The following is a 24,988-nucleotide window of genomic DNA, read 5'->3' on the forward strand; positions in this document are numbered from 1 at the left end:
CAAATGAATGCGAAAATTCTTCCGATATTGATTCGTCAAAATGTTCTGAAAAATTAATTTATGCTGATTAATTTTTATGCATGCAAACAAAAATTGAAATGCTGTTTTCCTCCAGCCATCGATCATATGGCTCGTGGTTCAATCGCAGAAACACGAAGGTAATCGGAGATGTCATTGCTTTAAATCGCTCCACAAATAGGAGTGAATTAAAACTGCTTGCCTTCCCATTATTTTCCTTTATAATTACGATTATTTAATATATTAACAATATTTCCTAAACTTTTTTTAATAACTATGCTTGCTAATAATCCTGAACTGCTTATTTAAACTGCAAGAAAGAGATAGGTTTTTTCGAATGAATATGTGTTAATGTAAACGGAGCAGCTGATTACACCCTGCAGTATGATCAGGTTTGCACTTTTGAATGCAGATTAGTTGTTCTTATGTATTTCCGTGCCGATAACCTTGAATCCAGATGCTCACATATTGTGACATGTGTGGAGATGAAATTATTTTATGAAAGAAATTTAAATGCATATTATATGAAGTTTTCAATAAATATTTCCAAAAATTTGTAAGATTTTTATATTTTAATGATAATTTCCATACTGATGCTATTAGTAGAAAGTTAACAATGACTTAAATCTTATTTGATTCATACTCGGAGCCAAAATAAAATTACAAGTTTGAATGAATATTTTTCCATTGATCAGCCCAAGAACATTTTATCAATGTTATTTCAACTAGTCATCAACAGTTGATATGATGTTCCTTTATTAAATATGCATAATATATCTTCTAAAAAGGCAGATATGGACAAGTTGGTTCATTAGAATGACCACTGAAAATTTTCTACGGAAAATATAAATCTACACTAAGACTTCGTTATCCTGTTTTTGATATCACGTAAATCACCTCGAATTAAGAGTTGCATGTATTCATCGTAGCAGTAGTTCAACACATGTCCAAAATCAAACAAACTGAATTAATTGAAGCAGTAAGGGGGTAATCTTTTTAATATGTTTACCAAGGAAGAAAATCCCGATTTGGCGGCTACTCCAGGCAGCAAGATGAAAATTATCTGGCTTGAATGCATTCATATTCAAATAGCAAAATCCTCAACAAAGACTCGCAAAACCGACGAATAGGAACGACGTCACGGGTATATCGAATTCTCCAATCTTTTTTTAGAGATCCATTGTGACGGAGGTAAAACATTTTTTCACCCACCTCCGAGAAAGAAGCGCAGTGAGGATGTTTCTAAGAAAATCTTTTTACGGGACCATAACTGTCCATAAGATAAAATGAACGGCCCAATTTCAAGAAACGTCTATTAAAATGAGCCTGTGTATTGCACATCAATCCGAAAAAAAGATTTCGGAAAAATAAAAAAGAACCGTTGGAGAGAATGGGATAAATTGGAGATGTAGACACCCACGGAAAATTTCGTTTTCGAAGACTTGAGGATGCGAGTTGACATGATAATTGAATAAAGTGATAAATTGACGAAGAATTGAAGGGGCGAGAATGTTTGAAAATGGTAGATATGACGTCGTCTTCTTATGAAGCCAAAACGAGATTCCCTTTTCCATTCGATTTGTGATTGGTCGAAATATCTGTTGCCTATATAAGACTCATATTGTGAAAACATGGCGCCTGGCACAAGAAGATCAAGAAGCTGCAGAATATCTTAGTAAAATACTCAAAATAATCCTATTATAATTAGGATTTTGCAAACTAATTGAAAAATTATGTTCTCCAATCCTTAGATAAGGTTTTATTGGAAACAAAGATCCTGGTTGCGTTGGCTCTTACGAGATACTTATCAAGCTTCCACTACATTCCCCTTCTTTTTCTCGGGAAACATGACGTGATTCACGAAAAATATTGTTATAAAAGACTCATCATTAGCCTACTGCACTCATATACTTTCTCACATTATTCGGGATTATTTAATCAAAATAAAACATTAATTGAACATTTGATCATAATGAAAATATTAAAAATTAATTCTTGCGTATAATCAACGCTAAGTATTTGCTGCTTCTCCTAATGCTAAATCACTGAAAATTTTTACTTTGATCATATCGAAAGGCAAATGTATTTTTAATGCCAATATTTTACCAATAAAATGGACAAACGACTTTATTTATAGCCATAAAAATTATTGGAACCTAATATACAATGGTTATGAATATTGATACTGGATTTTGTTCACCGTGTCCATCTTCTCTTCAATGAACTATTTGTATGATAGCAAGGGTTGTCATGATAAATTGATATCGACGAGTCCAGTGGAATAATTGATTTCATTAGTTGATACTTAATGCAAATCTATGACGCGCAAACATCCAAACGATATGATTATGAACGGTGAACTCTATTATTTAAAGTTATCCATTTTTGATGACGTTAATAATCTATACAATGAGTTACTTCCCGAAGATATGACTTTATTAGATATGCATGCGTTGTGTCTCAAACCGGTAATTAAAATGTAATTGATAATGCACCTTGAAACTTTTGTTATAACTGTGAACTGCAAACACCCACAAGTGAATTTACTCAAAGTATGACGAAATATAATGGTATCAAACCACCATAAAATATTTATAAGTCGTTTTCATATGCTTGTCATTCATTCCTCGACGAATCTACCAGATGGATCATTCGGTTGGGGGATGGAGAAGCCATTCCGTTTCTTGCAGAGACCATCTTATTTTGTCAAGCTGCTGTCAAAATGTGGGCGGGGCGTGACTAGACTCTCATGACGGAGGTTATTGCCCTCGGAGAACGAACTCACGTCGGAGCCAATGTTAGCGATGGAGGGTGTGGAATCATGACTTTAACCCGGAGATGTTTGTATTAGTTATATTCCCTACAGTGGATTTGTTCTCACGTCCTTCAATCAAATAAACATAGTTCACCACGAGTCTTCATGCTATATTTCCTTAGGAAGAGTACTTGAGTGGAATGGTCGATCGACTAAAATATATTCGGAATAAACTGAATAAAAATCTCAGTTCTTAATGTAAAATGAATTTGCTCTGAAGGAGTCTTACAAAATAGCTTTCATTCATACCTTGAATTCACTTTTCTTTGCACTTATTGATTATTGTTAACATTCTATTTATTGTAAATAACCATTTGATTAATATTCTTATACATATAAGTATCATCAAAATGGAATGCTCTTCGGCTACGCACAAATATATAAAAACACAGATGTAGATCTTTAAAATTTTTGAAACACAAAGAAAGGACACTCACATATGTAGTTATGACGTTTCCACGGTACGACCGTCTTCATCAGATTCTGAAGACCGCCGTGCCATCAAAATGCAAAGAATAATCACAAAAAGACTCCTCCACCTACAATTTTTACATGGCCATCTTTCAGTCTAATTTATTTTAAATTTTCCTAATGCCCTTTTTATCTCGCCATCTCTATGTCTATGTCTCGACTTATAGTAATCTATCTTCATCTAAGTCAAATTCCTTTTTTTATCTACATAGAAGAACTCTGACATAATAATTTTACTGTAGAGTCCTTTCATACTTATTTTTCCACTTTTTCTTAATTTTTCCTGACTCATTTTACAACTTTTCTCACTACCCTTTATTTGCTTTTCCCTTCCTTACATTGTTTTCACCTTCTTGTGCTTTGAACCAAAATTATTATTGCTTTCGAATCTTTTCGTTTCATTTCACTGTCTTTCCATTTCAATCCTTTAACTGTGTCAGTTTACCGACTAAATTTTTTACTCTTCTTCTGTGTTCACGTTTTCCCATTTTCTTATCTTCCTTTATCTTCCAAATCATCTCGTCTGTGACCCATCATTTCCTCCCCTTTTCCAATTGTCTGTTGATAAAGCTTCGTTTGCTGCTTCTAAATACCTTATTTTCATATATTCCAATTTTCCTTCAATTATGCCCGTTTCTCTCTCCTAGCTCATAATTTTTTCCTACTACTGCCTGGTATTTCTTCCATTTTGTTACGTATAAATCAGTTCATTCCATTACCTTAATCTTCTTCCCTGTTTTATTCTTTTGAATCTAACGCGTGACTTCTTGACACGCTCTACTTTCTGATTTGTATCAACATCATCTCCCGGTAAAATATCCTAATAATAATCATTCTTTTCTTAAATCTGTGCTTTACTGTAAGATACAGTAGCATGTATGCCGACGTTTATTAAGGTGCTTAAACCTAGTGTTTCTTATAATTTACCACGTACTCTGCAAAACCTCTATTATTTCTTACCCGCTGCCACTCTTTTTTTCCAATACTGTCGTATCTTACCTCAACTACCATAGGATAATGAGATTACTCTTGGGCAAAAATAGACTTAAGTAGTCATGCATTAAAGTGCAAGTCAAGCATTAAAATGCAACAATGAAAAACAACTGCCTTTTGAAATTACTGCATAATATACAGTACTGCGGAATACTTCAATAGAATGAAAAAGTAAGGAGAAAAGGCAAAAATAAATGAAATTCATTTTTTTATTATAAATGTGGCATTACCTCGTTATCTTTATCGGCATCCTTGATGTGCTGAGCTATAAATCTGACTCCTTGGAGAGCAGAAAGTAGGTCTGGGGACATAGTGCGAGGGAAGGTATTACTCTCCGTTCCCGGGGTCCCACCATCAGACACTGGAAGAGAAAGAATTGAAACGCATACTTTATTTAGTAATTTATATCTTTTCATTAAATTTTAAATAATAAATGAATCATATCATTTAAATTGTATCGTCATAAAATTTAAATTATCGTCCTTTTCATTAATTCTTTGACTTTTATTCAAATCTAATCACCTTACACCCACTATTCTGTGAGTTTTAATTTTAAACTACTACCTTGATCAAAAAGTTCCCGGAATTTATTCAGAAAATTAAAAATACAAGTTTATTCATCTAAATCTATATTGTCCCCTTCAAAGTAATCCCCATCGACTGCAACACACTTATGCCAGCGCTTGATCCAATCCTCGAAACATTTTTTATATTCGGTTTTCGGTATGTCCATCAGTGCTTCCTGCGATTTTTCCATTACTTCCTCTCGGCTGCTAAAACGCGTTCCCCGTAATGGTTTTTTATGTATGCATTTGTGCACTTTATATTACGTTTCTACTGGCAATACGAACAATCATGCAAAAATATAATCACCCTTGGAATTCATAAGTGAAAATGAATCCCTCTTAGTTTTCATCTTAAAGTATCCTTAATGAAAAAGAAAGGTTTCATAATTTTCTGATATAGGCTTAAATAAGTGAATACTCGAAATATATTTAGGAATATTATGCATTGCTAACCAAATGAAACACGTTATAAATATTCTCCACGGTCATGATTTGGCATTAACAGTAATAATATAATAATGACTTTACACTCATTATTTTGGTGCTGAATATTCAAATGAATAATTCAGCAGATCCATTTCAATGTGGCGACTCCATTTACCCATTATTCGCTGGCATGCTCTAAATATTTTTTTGACATTTTGACATAGTCATGGAGATTGTGATTTTAACGCATGGCGGCTTCCTATATTTCAAAAACACCATTTTTTGGTAGCCCATTCTTCGTAGTCAGACCAAAGAGTAGTATTTTCGTTGCAACAAATTATTCATCATCACCCTCACGGTTTACCGAAAATGGCAGAAAGATAACTCAATATATTTTATTACACGCTTTCTATTCAAGCATTAAATTGAATGCCGTTCACTGATTCGTCTACAAACAGAATTAGATAGCCACGTAGTTTCTCAACTTGTAGATTCACGATGCACTATTATGTACTTTGATATTGAAAAAAAAAATACTTTTAGAGCTGAATTCTTGCCTACCAGTTGGAAAACAGTATACGTTCTCAGGCCATTGGAAGCAGTGTCAAGGAAGATTGATCCAATTAGATCAGGGGATTGTAGGTTCCCCTGTTATCTCATATAATGGTTTTTTGGCTTATTTCTATTTAATTAATTTAGCACTCTAAGTCATTTACAATTTCATATCTTACTCATTAAGCTTTTATTCTCTCAACTTATTGACATTTAAATGTAAACACGAAGGAATGTTTCTGGCCGCTGGAGACCCGTTTCTCAAAGTTGCAAATCAAATTTAAAGTCAACCGAAAATAGTTTTCTACTTAGTATAAAATATTAAATGTACATGCTATGTAAGGTAATTAAGTAACAAATACTTCACCATTTATTAACGCTATAACACCTTCCACGTTTAAATTGAAACGGACTTGCTGCTTCGAGAAACAGTCTCCTGAACAGTCCTATGTAATAAATGCATTGCATCAACAATTTCTCCCCATATAGTCATTATTTCTCTCAATATTATTCTTAAAACGTCTATTAAACACAGACTCTCCATTTTTAACTGAAATTTTGTTTTAATTGTACATTTTTAGCGAAAATACTGACCTTCCAATTTTATTGCACCCAATTCCTCAAGGCTCTCTGCGGTATTCTTCATCCCTTGCTAATAGTTTCGCCCAAGCATTTACGATTTAAGCTTTTTACGATGGCTTTTACCAAAGGATTGCATTATTTTCTTTTGATCATGTGACCTCTAGCGATTTACAAGTCGTAAAATCAGATTCGTTCTACCGGTAAATAATTTCGAGTAGATCTCATTATCGGCTGTTACTAATTAAAACTTTTCATCACGAAATTCCAAAATAGAGGGCAGAAGTTTCAACAAAATAGAAGCAAAGCACACGAAATCGTGAGTTTTATATTCTAATTTTCCTAGCATTGGCGAATGGAATTTCCAAACGCACATGCTAGGTTAACATTAGTGAAGACTATTCAATTAAATTCAAAATAGAGCAAAAATTGATGCCTTTATGTGATTCATAAAGCATGGATTAAATAGTACGTTAAATTGAATTATTAAAGAACCGTCCAAAAGCTATTTTAGGCCTTGTAGAAGTATACATCAAAGTGTACTAAGTGTACATCACATGGTAAAAAACGTGTACATCAGGCGTGACGCCTCTTTCTGGTCTGCCTAAAATTGGGATTTCATCATTTAAGACCTTTCCCGATATCCTCTGTAGCATTTTAGCAGAGATATGCAAGATAACTTGTCAGAAAAATTAGTACGATCATTTCGTGGAAGCAGTTAAAAAAATTCCACGAGACGTAAAAACAATTTCTTATGAAATTAGATTCGTCTGCAAGAAATGCAAGAGTCCTTCGCGGAATTAAATGCATCGAGTGTGACGGCTTCACTTGTAGATTTTCTAGAGAGGCCAGTCCAAGGGCTGAGAGAAGAGAATGAAATTTTCTTTTGGAGAGCCTTTACAGAACACGTGCATAGAAACAAGGATCTCCGGCGAAGGTCGTTTGGTATCGATCAAAGAGAGCCTGGAAAGGGAGGATGAAAAGAAGGGAGACACTTTTCTTATTGCCCCGACCACTCCACCAGTCCCTCCTGCTCCTTCTCTCCGGTGACGCCCTTTCTCTCACTCACACCTCCCCTTCTCGCCCGCCTTTGTACGTGTTGCACTCCTAGATCATTACCCCCTTTCGCCGCAGAAAGTCACTCCATCTATGCATCCACGCGTATGCCCTGCAAGTCGCCCAATGGTGCAGCTACGGCAAAGGATAATCATCACCACTGGTGCAACGATGCCTTCAATTCAATTCTTCCTCCGCTTTAACATGGGTCTGAATTTTTATGTATTTCTTCGCTTTAACCTGGGTCATTTTTAAACCATATTTCCATTCGTGGTTCTTCTCATTAGTTCATACCGTTTATCGAGGGGGTCTCTGTGACAGGTTTCGGTAAATCAAAACATGACGACCGTTGGATTTACTCGTTTAAAACCTTACAGTTGAGTTATTTTTCAGAAAACAATGACTCAACTGTATGTTTCCAAAGCTCAACTGCCACTCCAAAGAGCTTCATTTTAAGTTATTTGTTCCCTAAACTTGATCTTTCTTATTCTCAAACAGTATCACATTTCTTCGATTCAGATTTTATATTTTCTTTTGCTTTAAGCGGCCAAGGCCCTCTGGAAAATCATTCTCCATCCATGTTTTAGTGAAGTATTTCCCTACTTTGAGGTTTAACGCCATTATTACATATTTTTGTTCACGTGCTACATTCTATTTTTATTAAATACCAAACCATTTACTGTCTGTTTTGATGCATAGTATCCCATTCTACTTGAAAATAATAAAAAATCTAGTATTTAAACTTTCAATTTTCAAATTTCAAATTTTTGTTTCTTTCTATTATTTCATGATTCATGATCTATCTGACCTCAGTTTCTTCTCTACAAATCGAGCTTATTCATTGCCTACTCTGGTTTAACGAGGGTAGGCTTAGAGTTTCTCTAGTTAAACTAACTAATTACCGTTACTGGTACTGGCTAAAACTGAGTAAAATAGTGTGTGCTACTAATCTCTATCCAATGAGCTTCTTTGGGAAAAAATTCCCCTGTTAATCGGAGGAATTGGAAGTTTAGGCAACTAAAAATTTTGTTCTTAACTCGTCGTCTACCTACTCTATTCGTTCAAACAGCCCTTTACGCTCCCTGTACTTAACATGATCAAAATCTATCAAAACCATTTAACATAACTCTATCGCTGCAAAAATCTTTTAGCATTTAAAAATGTATTTTATTTTGTAAAAAGTACTTTCATATCTTAAGATATCTGGTAGAAGACGCTTGCTTGAACCATTTCGAATATAACCAGTAAGAATTTTTAATCTTGTCCTCTCATTAGGTGCGTCTACATATATGTATACTCATTAATTATTTTATCAAACAACTGTCAGACTATTTAATAATAAGATATTATCCTTCAACGTCGCTCTTCAATGTAACCAAGCATACCTATTATTCGTAGTGTAGAAGTCTCCGAGTATTATTGTAGATAATGGAGTTTATACCATTAAGAGTGCAAAATTTCACTAGCCAATAATAATAGTGAGCTCCCCTTTGATACATATAAACAAAATTCGATTATTTTGCATTTTTATTCCATGAAAAATAATACGCAATAGCTATAGAGATTCAAGTTTTTTTATAATACTTCATATTCGCCAGCGTTCACGTATACTTTTTGCAATCAGTATGAAAATAGATATATATCTTAAAGCATGCCTTTCATTTCCCTTTCCCTCCGTCCCAGCCGTGGAAAAATGAAACAGGAAACGGCGAGAGAGAGAGAAGGAAAAGGGGGATGAGGGGAAAGAAAAGGGCCCGGAAGTTGGGCCAGGGTCCGCGTAAGTACATACCTTGACGAAGGGAGTGAATGCTTCGGACAGAGTTCCGACCGTTCCTTCTCTTACCTACCACCACCCCCCTCCCCCAACCCCTCCCTCCCGAGCCAAAGAGGGCGACGGGCCGTGTCTATAGACGAGGGTGGCGGTTTTCCGTGGTGGACCGAGCTGGACGGGCGGATGTGGATGGAGGGTGGAATTGTAAAAGGGGGAGGCGGGGTTGCGGAAAGGAGGGAAAGAGATAAGGTGAAGGAGGGTAGTTTGGGAGGCAGCCTCTAAGAGTGGAAGGGATATGAGGAGAAATGGCAACTGAAAGGAATCGCGGGCGGGTTTCTGCGAGGCGGAGTAGAATGAAGCAGGAAAGGAAAAATGATAGACGTGGAAAATCGTCAAGACGGGAAGGGTGGAGAGGATTTTTGGGGACGGACGGAGGTTAAAAAAAGGCTGCGAAGTCAAACAACGTCTCTTTGGGTCGCCCTCAACGCGCTAAAAAAGAGACGTTGGTGATGGAGGGGCGATTAAGGTGTAATAGGTCGTGGGAAAATGTCTAGTACTCCTTCAATAGCCATGCCTGTGTGAAGGAAAATGGCAAGTGACGGTATAGTAGGGGAACATGGCATAAGTATTTGCAAAGGGGATTCCATGGCTACTTCTTTCAACGAAGCTGATTCAGCTTACATTTCCATAATCCCTCATTAAGTTTCCTCACTCTTAATTCATACTTACAGATTGGGTAAGTGATATGTTCTTACGAGTAAAAAAATAATGTCCTAAGACCAGTGGAGAAAAAAGTAACAAATGGAACGAGAGTAAGAAATGCTAGTGAACAACCGAAAAAAATAGGCCATTCAGGATAGTGTTCATTTTATCTTGTCATTTTATTTCTTCGATATAATTACACTATTCGTAGAGCTCAGTTTCGCATTTATTTAATATAAGTGATCAGACACGCCTAGCAGTGAAAAAACGGTTATCGCTGTTTATCTATTTACTTGCCGCAAAGTTTCTGGAGTTTCCTATTTGAATTTTAGATCTCCGGGAAAAATGTACGTATATAGGAAACTCCCAATTGGTAAGCTCTCAGGTTAAGATATGGATATAGGTCGCGCTAGTATTTTTAATGCATTTTTTCTACAAGGTAAAAGTTGTAGCCGAGTGATGACCGTTATAAAATTATTACTTGTATTGTTACGATATGCTGAGAATTGTCGAAGCATTCCCCTTCTCACTCATGTTAGCTCCTTGCGCGCTGCTATAATTTGTGGAGTTTGATTCAATGGACTTAGTCATGTACTTTTCTTATGCAATCAGTGATTTTTTATTGACTTTGTCTCATCATTATTCATTAGAGTAATAATAAAGCCCGAGCGGATTATTGCGGACAGTGGAGAATATTTTTTTATTTTAGGTAACTTTTATCATACATTTTTCCCATTCAATGTCTGTGGTAGAATAAATTTCCGTGGAACAAATTATCTGAAATATTACCCAAGCCCATCACCTGGTAAACCTGTTATAGAACCACTTCGGGGACGGATGTCTGTCTTATATATAAGTGAGAGTTAGCTAGCGAGATCCATATAAATTGCTCTGAAATCTAAATTCATTGCACCAAAATTCGGCCTTAAAGCTTTCGAACGACCTTTATTATTTAATATATTATTGGTGTATTAGATTTCCTTGTAGCAAAAGGAAGAAAATTGCTCAAGATCGTATGTGTAGGATCACAGGTATACATTTTATTCAAAATTGAATGAAAAAAACCAAGGGAAATTACGTTTTAAATCTTTAGTGTGCCAATGCCATACGAAGCCCAGTTGGATGGGAATTTTGGTTCGACGACGAGCAAAGGAAATGCACACGGAGGCTTCCGAACCAAGTAAGTCTTTGTGCCAAAGGAAAAGGGACGAACTCGGGACTAAGGTCACCTGAGGGCGTCTCGGAGAGGAAGCCTGGCGAGGGTTTGAGTTTTAGACGAAGGGTTAGATTGAGTTTGGGGATATATATTGAAGTCGTTCCCTCGGAAGTATCTGATGAGGGGATGGAGAAGCCCTGCGAAGGAAGCAGAGAGAGGAAGGAGTAACCTCGTTAGGCGCTGGCGGATGCAATGGCTGCTAGGAACGTGACTCTCCTCGAAATGGAAGATCAGAGAAAGAGAATTTTTACAGTTGAAGAACGTGGTTGTAATGATTTCCAAACAAATTGCAAAAGTACATATTCATTCTATCAACAAACTGAATTTTGAACAATTGTAAGAGGCTGGAATGTTTTTAATTTTTGTATACATTTTCGTGTAAATCGAAAGTTAAGATTTTCAAATTTAAATGAAAAAATATGGAATGAGATTCAATTGAAAATTTAGAAATACAAGTGAAATTTAATGAGAAAAAGAAGTGTTCGAAATCTTTGGCCGCGAAAATGTGTACTCGTGTAAGATGTGTTGACGAATAACCTCCCCACATTTACATAGGCACATATGAAAAATAGTGCAAAGCAAAATGCCTTCGTAAAAAATACGAATTGGAATACGCACTTTTTTTGCTATCGTGACACAAAACGCGCTTTATATCAAATGAAATATGTACCATATTATGCGCTTTGTACAATGCAAATACATTATAGATAAATTAAAATTAATTTTATATATTTTGAGGCAATTAATTCATGCATCCATTGCTTTAATATCGTTAAAGTAGGTTTACGAATTCCAGACCCGAATTTACCAATTTCATAATAAGTATTTAAATTGTAAAAAGACAAATTACGAAACAAAATTGCAGTATATCGTTGTAATAATCAACACTATCTAACGAAATTCAGGTATTGAAAATGAAAAGAATTATTTTCGCGAAAGCTGTATAATAGGTTTATTTTTCCTTGCATGTACTTGATGTGAAAAGCTTGGATGCATCAACCTGAAAAATTATCAAAATGCGTTTGAAACCTAGAGTAAGAAGCTCGAGAGGTAGCAATTTAACCAAGTATGTATCAATGAAAAATATATTTCTGTAGAAAATGTTCAGGTATTCTAACTCGTTTTAACTATTCTATCTCAACTTAGGACACTTTTTTGCTTCGTTATGAATCTCTCTCTATCACCGGCAATGAAATAACATCCTTTTACTTGAATTATTCTACTTAATTTTTGAATGTTTAATAGCAAATATTAAACTAAATAAGTGGTAAGAATTTGAATAAAATATTATCATAACTGAAACTTTCAGCGAAATTTAATTTTTTAAATTCTCGACGGAGACATAAAATCAAACGTTTTTACTTCCCCGATAATCAAGCTAATATTATCAAAATGGATCATTCAGGAAAGCTATTTATTCGGTAAAGTTCATTCAATGCTCACGCCAAGAACAGGTCCACTAAAATTTCAATGAAGTTCGTTTCAATGTTTAGTCAATTGGCGTGCTAACCGAATTGAAGAGTGCAAAGCATAGGCTACGGCACAGATTCGAGTTTTAATTTCGGTGGTGCCTCTGGAAGCATTGTGATCTTAGCTCGGTTTTTATTCTCGATATCCACTACTCTTATATAAGAACTGGGATTTCCGATGGAGGAATTGGCCCTCCTAACTATAAATTTGAGTAAATAATTGACTGGCTGATTTGTACCTACCACCATTCAAACTTATCACGTTGAAGATTTTTTCATTGTTCACAACCGACATATTTAGAGATTGTACAGTCAAAATATCTCATCTGAATCGCATGGATGATAATCCCATTTAAAATTCTTCCAAAAGTCATTTTTAATGGAATTCATTTACGAATTAATTTTTTCATATCCTTGCCATATTCAATGTTATTCTAAAAAATGTGTGCTCAGATCTGTTCGAAACAATGTACGGGGCGAAATATTTTATAACTCAAGAATTAGTTAATAATTCAACCTCGACATGGCCCATGAAGCCCGCTTGAGTTCAGCCGGAATTGATAGAAATTGATTTTTATCTGTTTTATAAAAGAAAATTTTACATCAGGGAATATATTCATAAATTCTGTCATTAAATAATGTTTATCCATCCCATAAGCATGAAAGCATTATATTTACTCGTAGATCGCGCTGAAGTTTATTATTAATATCTCTAAAAAGAGAGCTAAGAGTTTGACTCGATTCGCGTCATTAAATACAAATATATTTCTTGGATATATATATGTATTTAGCTATCTATCATAACATTACTTCTTCCTTCACGTGTGATAAAGGACTAGAGAGGAAATGAAGCAATTGTCAATGACGAAATCAGAAAGCTGTCAATCGAATTTGGAGGTGACTGTACTGATCCATGGGCTGTAAGAGAGAGAGAGAGAGAGTGACGGGGAGAGAGAGATAGCCATAGAGAGAAAAAGAGATGGCGGGAGAGATAGTGAATGGAGTCGATTTCTCGGGCGGTCGCCAAGATAATCGAATGGCTCCCTAGAGACTTGAAGAGGTCCAAAGAGAGGAGAAGAGGACGGCGAGTCCAAAGGATGAGCAGATAGAGAACAGATGGACTTCGAGAAATCCATTCGACCGGCCTTGAAGATGGAATCACACAACTGTGAAACGCGGAAGAACTCAAGAGGAGGTGACCTCGACCAGAAGTAGATTGAAAATAAAGCTGACGTTGGTTTTTATTTACTCCATTGGTCCTCAACATGGCCCATGAAGACCGCTGGAGTGGATCTTCGCTTTTTTTTCGACAATAAACCGCTCCGAATTCCACCTATTTTCCATTACTCTCGTCTACTCCCGATTTTATTTACTCAAGAGTTCAACAACACTTATGAATCATGAAGATTTCACTTAATAATTCTCTCATTATTCCCAATAGGATATTATACAGAGTTTATAAAATGTGTGTCATAAATAACTTAAATAAGTTGCACCTGGAAGAAGAAAATGCATGCATTGGTGAATAATTCCGTATATGATGACTCTCGATGTATCTAATAATCTAAAAAGCAATTTTTAATCCAATCCTTGAATAAACTCTCTTTAGTGACAATCATAGTTATAAGATTTTATTAAATAATTCGCGACGTGCATCCTCCTTAATTTTTTATTTCAAAACACCTAAGCTCCATATAAAATAATGCCTAGGATAAAATAATATTGAGAATATTAATTCTCAATTTTATTTTATCCTAGGCAGTTTCCTATCCTTTATCCTAGGAGTTTTCATAGTTTTATTTCTATAATTAAACTTTTCATCGCTGAATTTTATTAACCTAAGTAAACGGTAGTGTATAGGCTAATATTTAAAGACCTATGTAATTGTTTACCAGAGAAATAATTAAGAAGTGATCTTTTTAAGGTCATTAATACGAAATTTAACTGAATATAACGACCACATCAATTTATTCATTTACGTGGTAATACTCAAGAATATACTATGCACTTCCTCAATGTTTTGTTTGTTATTTTTAGGAGTGTATGGTTTAATTTACATTCTGAGAGAAAATTTAATATAATTCTTCATAATAAAGAGTGCACAAAATATTTTTAACTCACTCAGCGGTTCTACACCGCAGTTCAGGTTGCGTATTGATGTGCCAGGAGTGTTTTTCGGATGTATTGAATCAGTCTCCCAAGTTTATTCACAGTGGTTTGGTTTGGCGTAAGACTGGGACTCGAGAGAGGGGAGGAGAACACTTTGCAAGATGACCGGCTGTAGATGACGCAAACGTTTAGTGGCGCAGTGCATTTGCCAATGTACAATGCGGGACAAAGTTTACCCTCGAAGGCAAACTTTGTTTGGAGTGTTTCAGGCTGCAGTGGTCAAATTGTGCAAGAGACCTCTGTTTGGACTTCTGAAGGACAAAGGAAAAGAATAGCGCAAGCTTCTCCGAGTGATTGTTGACACCCCTCTAGGGTAACAAGTTAGTTATTGGCTTTCAGTGAGAAGGGAAGTTTGATGCTCATGAGTCTGGCCGAGTTGGTTGGACATTTATAACATAGTATAGGGCACTTTGATAGCAGATATACCACCGATTTTCTTATCTCTAAAGAAATGAGAAACACTCTTTCAGAAAGGAAGTTAATTTCTGCATTCCGGAAAATAATGTAGAACGCTCAACAAAGTATTGGGTGGAGGTTCCTTTGTTTCGTGGAGAGAGAATCGCCGGTCGGAAGCGAAAGGCGTTTCACATTTAAGGGCTGTGAATATTATCTGTATGCCGAGGAGTTCATAGGTTTGAATAAATTCTTGCATCAAATAGGTTTATCTTCCGTGTTCGAATGTGGTATCATTGTATGGAACGTTTCGTGGGAGTAGGTTGACATTTGTTTAAATGAAGTTTTCAACTGAATTTATCTTGAAAACACGATTTTTTTAAATATTATTACCTGCTATGTGAATGCCGATGTTAAGGAAAGTGATATGGGAAGAGGGCGTAGCAGGGGTGAAGTGAATTAAGGAATGGTGAGAAAGGCAATGAAGAAACTTATTAAGAATTCATCATCATAGTCCAAATGATGGAAATGTTGTCAGGGAAGTTCTCTCATAATTTTGGTTGCAGAGTTTGGGCAGCGACGAATTCCCTTTCGAGTTCCACCATTAACAAATTTGAATTAGAGGCAGCCTTTCTGTTGCCATCTCTTTGGTCTGTATAAGGGAGTTTATTTTGAAGGATAAGGAAGTTAAGGACTGAAATACACAGGTTTAAAAAGATAGTTAGTGGATAGTATTTTCCTTGGAATTATATGGAATAAGTCAAGTTGATCTTTCAACATGAGTACAAAATAGTATAGTTCGGAGGTAATCTCAATAATAGGCAAAATATACTGCCTAGACTGACCTCACATTTATTACATTTGCATTCAACCAACATCTAATGAATGAAAATTATTACATATTTAAATGATTTTTTAGTGAGACGATTGTTTAAAACCCTTTAAAAATGTTGGATTATTGTAAATATATCTTTATCTTTACTTTATCTAATAAAGGTTTTGAACAAAACCGACTTCACGGGTCCCAATCAGCAAAGGACAATATCAATTACCTGTAATCAGTTACGAAGAGATTAACCTGCAAGAGCCTTAGTGACTTCAAAATGCCTAAATTGCTTACATACTTCGCAATTTATGAACGAACTTGATTATAAATCGTGAGACTCCTATTTATGGTAAAAAAACTCATCATGAGCTTTTTTAATAAAAAAGTTGAAATACGGTGGGTTGAGCGTTTTCATTTCCGTAGATACCTTAATTCATTCTCTGTGCTTATGGTAATTGGAATTAGGTTTAAAAACAATGGGGAAAGTTTTCATTCATTAGGAAATATTTGCAAATTATTTTTAAATATTTAGACATTTTTGAAAGAGTTACAAATTGATAACAACGCCAGCATTTAGGGATAAAAAGAACCAATATAGAGAATTTAGATACACTTGCTGAGGGGAGGAAAAAAAGTGGAAAAATTATACATAATTGATGGTACATGCTGATTTGGTAGTCACAAATCCTACATAACACTAAAAGCAAGAGATGAATCGCCAATTATAATTTGTTGTTTTTGGAATTTCAAAAAAATGTTAAGCAGTAGGAGATATCTCTCTAATATGTGTCCTATTTTATGATTTCAATTCTCAAGAACGTGTAGCACGTGGTACGCATGCTCAAACCCAAACCTTGTCGTCTGACCAGGAGAAGGCATAAGTGAAAGACTTAAAGCTTAAATTGCGTGAGATGTGCGTGCCTTTTTGCGTGTTTTCTATGTAAATTTATTGTGTTATGCTGAGTCACCAAAGTCTTATATTGCTCTCGTGAGTGCTTCTACATTATGATATATAAACATATAAATAAATAAGCATATAAATATATATCTAAAAATAACCATAAATAGAGTAATCAAGTCGAAGTTCGGTTTGGTAGGTGATGGAAGAGTTCACCCAGTACTAAGCCCTATACGGCCTGTGAAATCACACACACACATTCTTTCCCTATGCCGCTTATAGTTTCCCCGGAAGAGCTGGTACCCGAAAAATCATATAGTTTGGGTGGAGCGGCCCGGGTGCCTTGCCCGGGAATCAAACCCGGGACCTTCCGGTCAGCAGTCCAACGCTCTACCCCCGGGACTACCGTGACCCACAAATAAATAAATAAATAAATATACATATATATTTTTATATTTCTATGTATATATATATATGTGTATATATATATATATATATATATATATATATATATATATATATATATATATATATATATGTATATTTTTTTATACAATATGTGTGTGTGCAGAAAATCTTCATTTGACGCAGATTGAAGAGGTTTCCAATCCTGGAAGTATTTTACGGTCATTGGGTATGGAATTAGAAGAAGAAATAAACAAGGACAAGGAAAACACCCAAAAACTAAAGGTCAAGAAACTTCCTCCAGAAGAAGGCAATTGATCAGAGGGATGCTAATTAAGGAAATTAAGAAAAGGCCATTGGTATGAAGCGTAGTTTTCAAGCCGTTCAAAACTACTGTAAAGATAATGCAGTAGTGTTGTACGGCTCGAAAACTTGGTTATTGAAGCAAGATGCAATAAGTATTACTTTATTTATTTTCTTTTATTTTAGTTCCCTGCAAGCCACCACTAGGTTGTGCGGCAGGGGGTGAATACACATTGGACTTATCTTTGTGTAGTAGATTAAAATCTCCTTAACATTGGGTATGCGGTAGGCTGAAAAACATTACAACGGTATGCTAAGTAAAAGAATACCTAAGAAGTGCAATAAATGGTGGGATAGGAAAGAGTGTTGTAGAGAAAAATACAAAAAATGCAGCAGTGATGGATTTATATTATTCTGATTCGCGATGTTTTGCTAAAGACTGTGATAAAGATGAGAACAATAGGCAAGCGCAAAAGGGGTAGAATAGGATTGGAAAGTTTAACAGAATGAAGGAAGAAAGGAAATATGTAAAATACAAACTACAACCACATGTGGAATATAAGTATGATCCCCATTCACCTCCCCCTCAGCCCCCTGATACGCAGATACTGACAGCGAAAATTTTCAATATAGCTACAAAGCATCCATAACTGCCTCATTCCCGCCACACATTAACCAATCCAATTATGGACCCTAAAATTAGCTTGCATCTGGCTTTTTAAATCCAGCCACATCCCCCAAATTTTAATTGTTCCCATTAGCTGACACCTTTCTCCCAAAAGTCAATCACCGATTGCGGATTCGCCTCCCCACGGTATTCCCTTTTCTCCTTATATTTCCCTTAGTTTCTCCTCGTACCCTGGTAAAACGTGGCAAGCGCCACCGAAATATAAAGGCAAATTATTTTCATTTTAATTGATCCTTTTTAATTTTTTCCTTTAACTTTATATACATATATATATATGTATATATATGTAGGGAGTTAATGACGGGGACGTTGAGTAAGGATGTTAAGAAAATACTCGTAAAAACTTTGATATGGAGCGTAGCTACAGTATGTACAGCTCGGAAACGTGGTCATTGAAGCAGGAGGATAGACGTAGACTGGAGGCTTTTGAAATGTGGTTGTGGAGAAGAATGGAGAAGGTGAAATGGACAGAGAAGAAAACAAACGAGGAAGTACTTGGTATGGTGGGCGAAGAGAGGGGTTTGTTGGGAGCAATCCTATGGAGGCAGGAAAAGTGGCTGAAGGGGGTATTGACCGGCAGCGGGATATTGAAGACTGTGATAGAGGGGAGAATGTTAGGCAAACGAGGAAAGGGAAGGAACCGGATAGGGTGGTGGACGAGATGAAGGGAGGAAATAAGTACTCAGAGCTGAAGAGGGACCTGATGTAGAGTAGGATGTTGTGTTTTGCTAGGGGCCACAAATTATTTAATTAGTAATTACGTCCATCCAAAAACCTACCTTAACCGGTAGATTACCTTATAATAATATATATATATATATATATATATATATATATATATATATATATATATATATATAAAGACATATATACATACATACATACATATGAAGGAAGCCTCAGAGAAGACTTGTAGCTTAAATTTTCAGAGATGTGAGTGTCTTTTTATGTGGTCTCTACTTATATTTTTGTTTTCAATTGTGCCATCCTAATATTATTTATTTATATATATGTATATGTATATATATATATATATATATATATATATATATATATATATATATATATATATGTATAGTTATATATATATATATATGTGTATATATATATATATATGTGTATATATATATATGTGTATATATATATATATATATATATATATATGTATTTATTTATTGTTTAGTCGATGTATTTTCGAAAAATCGAATCGGTGAAATTTTACGTCACCAAACTTTATTCAATAAGAGAAATTGCATAGTGCGACCCAACCTTTATCGCAGCGAAACAATTTATTTACTCTTTCGTTCCCCCACATAAAAAGGGGTAACAAAAAAATAACACTCCTTTCCCGCTGAGGGATGGGAAGGAACTGTATTTTTTACGACTGCTTTAAGCTCACGGTTGTTTTGAATAAAAAACACGCGCAGCCTCTTTTCCTCGGGAAACCAACCTTCCACCTACGTACCTTGGCTGGATCTCGCTCCCGTTCCTCCTTCCGTCCCTAACCCTCTCTTCCCACACGTCAAACACACGTATCCCTTCCTTCATCCGATCGAACACGCCACCCCTCATCTCTCTCACGCATCCCCGCACTCACCCCATCCCACATAACAAATTCTCCCTTCCATCCCATCTCCCTCCCTCTGCTTCTCTTTCCCTCTCCCAAGACCACCCCGTTCCCTTCCGGTTCTCCTGAAGCAACTATCGTGTGAATGTATTGACCCACATCCAGTTGCCAAATGCTTGTTCTGACCGAGATCATGGTGACATCTTCCAGACCGAATCAATCCATAATCGACACGGACCCTTGGAGGTCTAAGTTCAGCTCCAAGTTTAAGAGGATGAGCTCAGAAACTCGAGAATTATTTCGGTCTCTGTACAATTAGGCGAATACATGTCTTGAGGAGACAATTAACGAAGCTAAAAAATTGGACGGTGTAGACCTGCGCGGACAATGAATAATTACATACTCTTATGTGCGAGTTATTTCGCTAGACTGGAAGAGAAGTAAAAGGACCTAGAAATGATAGAATACTGTATGTAAAAGTGTATGAAAAGGACAGCCGCCGAAAAGTTTGAATAAAATGAATTGCATAGTTTTAAACCACGAAATGAGTGACACTCATTGGGAGACTGAATACTTTGAATAGACAATGGAATGCGATAAAGAGATTTACTCTCTAGTTAGAAAGATTGCCAACGATGAAATGAGCATGATTGATTCATGGAAAAATTTCGGCTGTCGACTGTTACTTTATTAATCAATAAACTGTTACGTATTAATGGAAAACTAAACGACCTTATTCAGAAGAAAATGGTCAATAAACGTTTTATGTATTGAAATAAGTTGTTCACGGCTTTGAGGCATGTGTGAAGTGAGAAGCAGCAGAAAGAAAAGAACAGAAGCGATGAATATATTGTGGTACGGAAGATTAATTCAAATAAAATGTATGGGGGGAACAATGAAGAAGGACTTGAAAGAGTGTGTGATGAGACGAGAATGGACGGCATCTCACAAGAAGTAAAAGCAAACTACCCAATGGGGCACATTCCTAGGCGCGACCGTTTACCGAAGTCCATAAACGAATAAAAAATAGAGGGAAAGAAACATATGCAATACTCTTAGATAAGCAAGAAAATGAGGTTATGGACGAAGTCAGCGAAAGGTGCCATGGGGCAAATGGATAGATTACCTGGCGACAGAAAAGCTTGGATTTGGAACACCACATACACGTAGTACTGTTACGCCCCTATATTTTTCTTTCGTGAATGTAAAAAATTACTTCCTCCTCCTGAATTCTTTACTTTCCTCTTGAATTAAATCGGTCGTCTACAAGATTAATTAATTAAGATCTACACAAGCTAAGCGACGTCAGGATGAGGACATCACTATTTCCCCTACCATTTCATCTGGCAGTTCTTCATTTTTATTGGCCTTGTATTACAATAAAAGTATAATAAGAGGTATTGGCTCGTATTTATGAGGCAATAGCGATTCCAGCAACTGATTCCGAGTGTATAATAAATCAAATTTCTATTAAATACTATTCTCTTCTCATCTTAATAGAGGTACTTCATGAATAAATTACATTAAATATTTCTATGTGGTAACGCAAATAAATACATGTCGGAAATACTTATATAAGTATATTCCTAGACGATTAATGGACTCTTAGCTTAACGAATAATTCAAATTTCATACATTCGCATTCCGTGTTGAATGATTACTTTTCCTCATCACTCGTAGGATTTTTCGATTTTCTTTTACAGCCTACATGTATAGAATGCTTACACGCGAAGGTGATATATGTATGCACACACTACGGATAACGGTAGGTAGGATTTGCTGGAACCCATCAAACGGGATGAAGAAATAAGACAATGAATTTAAGTATCTAAAATATTGATTTTTAAGTAAGTAACAAGGAGATATTGTTCTCACCAGATGTTCATTATTGCATTTCTTAAAAATTGTTTATGAATATTTATTTCCTTTCTTTTTTTCGATTGGAAGCAATAAAGCAGCTGAAGAACCCGAAATAAAAATTTAGGACTGCTGTTTTGTACTCAAGTCAACCTCGAAGCACTAAATAAAAATATACTTCTGTTTCTAGTTTTAAAGTTTGGTTACATGCTCTGTGTATGTTTTTCATAGGATGAATTCATTAATTTGGCGAAACGTGAACGGAACAGTTTATTTGTGCGAACATCGGTAAATAATTATCTATGTACAAGAACGCAGCCATCCAATATTCCCGGAAGGTTGTGAAATATACAAGGAGCCATATGCTTGCAGAACATTTTTCACCGGCGGGAAGACTTCACGGGGCATTTCTCAGAAAAATAGAATAAAATTGAAAAATTGAGATGCAAAATAAACTACGACTATACGACTTCAAGAAGGAATACCTTAACGTGTCTTCCCAGGGGAAAGTTAGAGGTTAATACGAGACCGCATACAGATAGGCGAGAAAAACTCTGTGAATAAAACCCGACCTAGATCCTTGATGTCTTTACGTGTCTTTAAGCCCCCATTTGAAATAATTTACACATTTTGCGGCTGAATCTAAGAAAGACCTTCAATTGTTCCTTCACTCCTCCCTCGTTCCACTCGCCGATCCACCAAGGGTAAAGGGTCTCCCTCTTTCTCTCCATATTTCCGCGGAATTCCACCCGCCTGGCCCACAATATCCATCCCCTAAATTCTCCAGCCCTTATTTCCACTCCAAACTCCTTTCGCTATTCCACTACTGAAGCTTCTAAAGGAATTTCTGCTACATATTTCGCAGGGTTCCGCCCCATTCTCCATCCAGGAACCCACACCGCTTAACCTTATCTATCCATACCAGCGCGAGCAAGCTCTTTTAGATAGAGAGAGCCCAGCCTCGGGAAAATCGGATCTCGTCTTTTTACCGCGCGCTTGGTTTACGTTGCACCTTACTGTGAGCCTTCCCTAGTCACCATCAGTGGCAAAACCTCTCAACTTATACAGCCCCCCTCCCTCCATGTGCCAGTACCGCCCGTCCTTCTGCGTCGCCTGTTCCCAAAGGACTATCATCTCATCAGTCTGTTTTATTACGCCCACCTATCCAAGAGAGCGCCATCCACCTACCTCCTCTCCGACACACTTCTTACTTCCGTCCCTCATTCCCTTAGGACGTTCACTTGTTATTTTCCTTCTTCCTCAACAAACTTCCTCCCACCCGACGTGGCTAAGTGGCAAGTATGAAGGATGACTTAAAACAAACACTGCCTTTGTTGTTCTTGTCTTTTTACCAAAAGACTCCGTTGAAATAACGATTTGATAAATATTAATCGATGCCATTTTATCACCAACTATAACGTTCATGTGTTAGTTGATAACCCATGAGTTAGTTGATAACCACATGAGTTAGTTGTTACCAAAGCGGACGAGCGAGCTTTTATTGGAATTAAGGGGCCACAGTCTAAAATTGGCTCTTAATTAAAAATGTTATTCTCACTCAAATTTACAAACTATGGCATAATAAGTGGTGCAATAGAGTGTAAATATAATTTAAGATTCATATTTAATAATGTAAGAAGATACAGAGAATAATTATGAATTAACTTTAAAACAGATAAATATGCCTTATCTGTTTTCATTTTACTAATTACATTTAAAGTAAAAAAAATTTCTCTTACTTTTATTCATTTTTAATAGTTATAATTGGATATTCAGACAAATATTTATTCATTAGAGTGTCATTATTTCATTTTTTTCATTATTTTTTACCAAAAATGTAACTTAAAGTTCTCTTAGTGGAAAAAGCCCCATTCAATTAGTATTGCTGAAGTCGAGATCTCGCGAAGTGGTTTTCTCGCAACGGAAAACGATAGATTCACTCACATTTCATCAATTTACTCTGTTCCATTTTCAAGAAGAAATTAAACAAGACTGCTTTCCTTTTAGTATAACATAAAAGAGATAATGTTCATAAATTTAAACAATACCATTTATTTCAACAATAGCCATTCCGCAATCATAGTGATTTTCCCTGCATAAATAGTCCCTTATCCAAATACTCCATTCAATGAACTTATAGTTGGAACATACTAGTTTTCAGCGAAAACTCTTTGAATAATATTGTGTACTCTACTGAATATTTCATAAACAATGTAGGAATTTGGTATATTTATTCGCGTTCACTCATTGAAAAAATTAAGATTCTTAAATTTTTACAGGATTGAATTGAAATCCACGAAAATGCAACCATATCTGGGTCAGAACTTTAGTATAATTACCGCAGAACCAGTGAATGAGAAAACTCATTCAGCATACAATGAGCATAGATGCCTTATCATTTTTGGCAGCTACGTGATTTTAATTCTTTGTCCTTGAAAACAACATTAATTTGTAATATTTTGAATAATTTCAATAAACACGGTGCTTCCTAACCGAAGGAATGTGCACCTAAGCTCCATTGGTTTCTTTTACTTCCCGATTGCTAAAATGTAACTTCGAAGAAACTTGGGTAAAACCTTTATAAATAAGCTCTTAATCTACAAAAAATATGATTTGGTACACTTTCGTAGGAACTGACTATATTTTCTGCCTTACTTTTTTTACGTGGTTAATCTTTGCGCAACCACCCCTCCAACCGGGAACGTTGATTTTCCTTTCTTAATAGTTTGCCTAAAATTTGGAATAGATTTTTAAAAAGCAGCAAAGTCCGCCGGGTGAGTTTAATAGGAAGTTTATGTATCCGACCTCCCCCTCCCGACCCTGCAACTCTTTTTTCCTCTCCTCTTTCTCAGGAATTCCGTCCCTCCTTCCACGGGGTGTGGTGTTTTATTGCTGCGATGTAAAAGGTGTGCGGGACGGGGAGATGGCGCGTTACACTTCATATCTCTTTTCCTCGAGCTGGTCCGCCGTCATGACCCACCCCCTTTCCCCAAACCCTCCATCCCTTTGCCCTCCAGCCCATTATGCACCTACTAGGCCATAAGGCTCCCTCGTTCCTCCCTAGACGTAAAGAAGACACACCGTCGTTGAGATATGCCGCCCCGGCGAGACAGGCTGGCAAAGAGTCGGTTTAAGACGAGATACACTAGCATGGATCTACGGGAATTCACAGTGCTCCATTGCCTGCGTCCCCGCATATGGTTCACAGTTGCCATGTGGTGTGGTGTATTTTGATCTGGTGTCTAGAA

The 24,988-nt window shown here is 36.1% G+C and overlaps 1 protein-coding gene across 2 annotated transcripts in view; it reads right to left on the reverse strand.

The window, feature by feature from the left end:
* nAChRbeta2 (nicotinic acetylcholine receptor beta2) overlaps positions 1-24,988 on the reverse strand; it is a 181,345-nt gene that overhangs the window by 33,135 nt on the left and 123,222 nt on the right. For both annotated transcript variants that reach the window (XM_071593591.1, XM_071593590.1), the window contains one exon: positions 4,528-4,658. In XM_071593591.1, coding sequence (XP_071449692.1) covers positions 4,528-4,658 — 131 coding nt within the window. The remainder of the gene's footprint in view (positions 1-4,527; positions 4,659-24,988) is intronic.

This window comes from Hetaerina americana, unplaced genomic scaffold (genome assembly GCF_022747635.1).
Source record: "Hetaerina americana unplaced genomic scaffold, ioHetAmer1.1.p SCAF_6, whole genome shotgun sequence".
In the NCBI taxonomy this organism is placed as follows: domain Eukaryota; kingdom Metazoa; phylum Arthropoda; class Insecta; order Odonata; family Calopterygidae; genus Hetaerina; species Hetaerina americana.